We start from the raw sequence: 4,706 nt of genomic DNA on the forward strand, positions 1-4,706 counted from the left end.
CATTCAGATGAGCGGCAGAGATTGCGCTAGACGTTATGTTCCTAAAAACAACGTGTTAACCCGGGTCATCTTAGATCATTGACCTACTTTCACCATTAAAGATCGATGAAGCATGTCTATTGCGGTTCCAGTCATTAATAAGTTCAAAAGAAACCACAGAAACTGTTTCCTAAAGCAAGCTCTCCAGTAAAAAAGCAGGTTAGTACAATTTCGTTGTGACCGAAATCCATGACTCTAGTTCAACAGAATTTGTTGTAGTTGTAAATCCGAGTGGTTTATTGCCTGAGGAGCTTTCTCAGAGATGTATGGCTTCGTCTAATACTTCGTTGTTGCACCAGATTGAACGGTTCCGTAGAACTCGCTTTCCTTGACAGGCACGGCCTGACTTTGACCTGACATAGGTCAGCCACCTTACAAGGTACATCTGTTTTTTACACTGAAATCTCCGCTTTTCGAGGGTTTACAGCGTGGAGCTACGCGGTTCAATCGCGTCAGGCGACGGGTAGGTAACCCGTAGCCACATGTGTGCGCTAACCCTCACCTGGAGGGAGCCGTTCTCACCCATCGCGTCAGGCGACGGGTAGGTAACCCGTAGCCACATGTGTGCGCTAGCCCTCACCGGGAGGGAGCCGTTCTCACCCATCGCGTCAGGCGACGGGTAGGTAACCCCTAGCCACATGTGTGCGCTAACCCTCACCGGGAGGGAGCCGTTCTCACCCATCGCGTCAGGCGACGGGTAGGTAACCCCTAGCCACATGTGTGCGCTAACCCTCACCTGGAGGGAGCCGTTCTCACCCATCGCGTGAGGTAACGGAGTGGGTAACGTCTGCCATCGCTCTCCAACTGGGCTGGAGTCATGAGGCAAAAAACAGTGGGCAGCATGGTGTTGAAAACATTCGGTTTGATCCCGTCAGATCAGAGACATGGCGCAACCTTTTCGTTAGATCAGGGATGTAGCTTTTTCTGTTCACTTCGGGGGGGGGGGGGGACTGGAGCCCGATGGTGGTGTTGATTTTGAGCAGCGTTCCGACTGCGGGGCCGTTTCGCGCCGGAGTTACAAGGCAACGGCTCAATATCAATGGTTGAAAACAAAGAAGTCACGACCTGGAGATCGCCGCCGGCCGGAAGGCCAATATGGCTGGAGATTTCCAACGGTGCGCAGATGTGTCAAATGCTAGCAGGACTCCGCTACACCGTATTTGGGTTCTAGATTTAGTTGTGTTTTGCTGTTCAGTCCACAACTTATTTTGGAAGACTACATCACTGCTTCAGATCCTGCTAGATCAGGTCAACCATGATGTGTTGAAATAATATCTAAGACGGCTTCCTAGAACATGGAGCGGCGGGTTGGGACGTCGACATGCAACAAATCGCATCCCTGAATCCAATATAGTGCAACAAGCTATACAGGGCCCAGTAAGCTCGTGCAAGGCCATTGCAGATCACTGAATTTGCTTTACCCTAACGAGATTGTTGGCTCATATTAAGTAAAGTGTGTGCCTAAGTGCTAACATTCTATACAATTTCGTGCTCAAGGTGTTCAGTTATTGCCATTGACCAACGAAAAATGTTCTGGCAAAAATCACGCGACAAAGCGTGAAGGACGGCGTCATGAATAAGTGGTCTGACTGACGTGACACGCTTGACAATGAAACACGCCCAAGCCGCTATACTGTCTTTGGCGTTTGCAAACTTAAAACTACATGAAGGCCGCTGTCGGAATCGTCAAAAACGCGTTCACAATCTTACCCTCCTCGCTTTTTTACCTACGGTGCCTTTTACAACTGTGATGGTCCTGGCATTACGGAGTCCGTTTGTGGTTATTCCACGTTTGACATGTGGGGTGTAACGCATGCCCAATATGCAGAGTAATTAAGAGGTGTCAACACAAAATTTTGAGTAAAGTATATCACAACTGCATGGCTGCATGGCAGTGAGAGGTACGTAATTTAAAAGTGCGGAAACTTCGTCGAGAAATGACTGTAGTTACGTTTGGTTTCTACGGAAAATATGGTTGACATGGTCCATAAAACAAAATTTGTTGAATTTTGCGTGTCGTTTGTTTGAGAAAAGCGGCAACGCCCAGGAATGCCTCATGTTAACGCATAACACGCGGCAAAGTCACACCTTAAAGTAAGTCATGTGAAGCCATGCCGATGGCTGCTGTTCTGTAAATTAAGATCACATCAGTTTAAGCTCAAAATGAGCACGGCGGCTGTCACTGTGCACTCCGATGGCGCTTGAGAGCTGCCTTGATGGCTTGCCTCGATATGGAGGACGTTCGCCGCCGGTCTTTATGGCTTGCCTCGATATGGAGGACGTTCGCCGCCGGTCTTGATGGCTTGCCTCGATATGGAGGACGTTCGCCGCCGGTCTTGCTGTTTTGGTCACTTCTGACGTCGGCCATTCTGGTGATTTTGTGTACAGCGCGTATGTTCCAACGTGTATTACGTGACTCCTCAATGCTTCTCGTATCCTACATTCTTCTAAATCACAGATGCTTTATTAGCACATCCGCATGGCATATTTGTGGTCCCGTTGTGTTACGACGAGATTATAATTAACGTCAATAAACGTCAGCAGAGGAGAAATGCCAGGAGCATCAATTCGATCCGACCGCGACCTAAAGTTTACGACAGCCAACGCAGCAGATCAGCAGGTGGCCCTGCATGAGTTGACGCGCTCATTGTTTTAGTGCGGTGTTACTTCGTGAGGCACTAACGTAAGTGACCCTCATCGATAGAAAACGCTTCGCGCGGAATTTCAACAACGTTAGCTTTGACAGCTCCTGCAGCTACTTCTCTGTGGGTGGCGAATATTGGCTACCACCTTTGAAAAGACGGTTTCGTATCTTCCGTAAAGTGTCTTCCGTTGCCCTGATGCTCGTGAGTCAGTGCCTAGTCGTGAGTTGTTTGCCCTATAATTTAGCGCTCACACTTTCCAATCACTGTGTATGTGGGCGAGTAGTAAACAGGTACGCACACTTCACCAGTCTAATTTTTCAGCATTCCATTGAAAGCGTGCTGTCTTTCAGGTGGTTTCTGCACTTCTACATCGTGGGCACCATGGAGGTCACAATGGCATTAGCACAAGTGATTCAGGTGAACATCATTGGCATGCCTGTGCCACCGTGGCTTCAGCAAGCCCTTAGCTGGCTGACGTCCTGCGACGCCCCGTCCTGCTCGCCCGAATCAGTGGTGCTGGCCATGTGTCTGCTCACGGCGCAAATCTACCGCAGGTACGGACTCACGCTCCTGGTCCATGTGTCTGCTCACGACGCAGATCTGCCGCAGGTACGGACTCACGCTCCTGGTCCATGTGTCTGCTCACGCGCAAATCTACCGCAGGTACGGACTCACGCTCCTGGTCCATGTGTCTGCTCACGACGCAGATCTGCCGCAGGTACGGACTCACGCTCCTGGTCCATGTGTCTGCTCACGACGCAGATCTGCCGCAGGTACGGACTCACGCTCCTGGTCCATGTGTCTGCTCACGGCGCAGATCTGCCGCAGGTACGGACTCACGCTCCTGGTCCATGTGTCTGCTCACGACGCAGATCTGCCGCAGGTACGGACTCACGCCTGGTCTATGTGTCTGCTCACGGCGCAGATCTGCCGCAGGTACGGACTCACGCTCCTGGTCCATGTGTCTGCTCACGGCGCAGATCTGCCGCAGGTACGGACTCACGCTCCTGGTCTATGTGTCTGCTCACGGCGCAGATCTACCACAGGTACGGACTCACGCTCCAGGTCCATGTGTCTGCTCACGGCGCAGATCTGCCGCAGGTACGGACTCACGCTCCTGGTCCATGTGTCTGCTCACGGCGCAGATCTACCACAGGTACGGACTCACGCTCCTGGCTAGGAATTCATCGTGGGGTGGAGTAGTAACTGACTAGAGATGCTCATTCCATGTAAAAAACACATGTGGATAATCCTAAGAATAGCGTTATGTTTGTAAATGTGTTGACAGCGAACCTAGGTGTGCGTGAGCTCTCGAACTGCGGTAATCCCGCTGCTCACGCTTCCGCTGTGTCGTTCTGTTGAGTCATGTGCCTTTGTGCTGAATTCATTCATTGCCATTGTCCTGTCATTGCTTAGCCACAATGGCTGGCTCTGTCCTCGTTGAATGATCTGCGTTGGCCTCAAAATGCGCAGAAACACGCTCCAAAACGCTCTGCCTGCCCGTATCTTTCCGGTTGTGGTCGTTGGTTGCGGTCATCCGCTCTGATCCTGTCACTGTCGTCGCGTTGTCACATGCTGCTGTCACTCCCGCCCACCGCCCGTCCTTTCCAGGCTGTACGAGCACGTGTTCGTGCACGTGCCGTCGAACACCAGGATCCACCTGGGCCAGTACGTGGCCGGCGTGCTGCATTACGTGCTTGGCGTGGCCGCCGTGCTTGCCGAGGCTCCTGGCTTCGTTGAGGACGGTGAGGGTGGCGGATGGCCTCCCATTGGCGGCCTGCCAACCCGCCGCACGCGGCGCGAGCGAGAGGTGGTGGGTGTGAGACTCACCATCGACCGTGCTTGCATTTATCCCACTATAATCGGCGTGACGGCAAAAACACGACTCTATTGACATCGAACAAAGTGATGTCATTGGGATAAGATGTGGTTACGGGCTGTAGCTGTGGCTGTCCGTATCTGGCTGGATGTCGTCCCAGCTGTAACCTTTGCTGTCGCAGACCTGACCTAGAGTCGAGAGAC

At 52.0% G+C, this 4,706-nt stretch overlaps 1 protein-coding gene across 1 annotated transcript; it reads left to right on the plus strand.

Moving 5' to 3' along the window:
- Nucleotides 1–3,206: 3,206 nt before the first annotated feature.
- On the plus strand, nt 3,207–4,695 carry LOC119092540 (uncharacterized). Its single transcript, XM_037215498.1, has 4 exons — nt 3,207–3,238; nt 3,610–3,840; nt 4,296–4,429; nt 4,685–4,695. The coding sequence occupies exons 1-4, from the start codon at nt 3,207–3,209 to the stop codon at nt 4,693–4,695; spliced, it is 408 nt and encodes a 135-aa protein (XP_037071393.1).
- Nucleotides 4,696–4,706: the final 11 nt, after the last annotated feature.

The sequence above is a fragment of the Pollicipes pollicipes genome, unplaced genomic scaffold (assembly GCF_011947565.3).
Source record: "Pollicipes pollicipes isolate AB1234 unplaced genomic scaffold, Ppol_2.1 Scaffold_3447;HRSCAF=4054_pilon_pilon_pilon, whole genome shotgun sequence".
NCBI lineage: Eukaryota > Metazoa > Arthropoda > Thecostraca > Pollicipedomorpha > Pollicipedidae > Pollicipes > Pollicipes pollicipes.

Excerpts from the sequence above, each read along its gene's own strand:
- LOC119092540 (XM_037215498.1), top strand. The coding sequence starts at position 3,207 with ATGTGTCTGCTCACGGCGCAAATCTACCGCAG. Across the intron at positions 3,239-3,609 it reads ACGGCGCAAATCTACCGCAG|ATCTGCCGCAGGTACGGACT; the intron begins GTACGGACTCAC and ends CTCACGGCGCAG. Across the intron at positions 3,841-4,295 it reads ACGGCGCAGATCTACCACAG|GCTGTACGAGCACGTGTTCG; the intron begins GTACGGACTCAC and ends CGTCCTTTCCAG.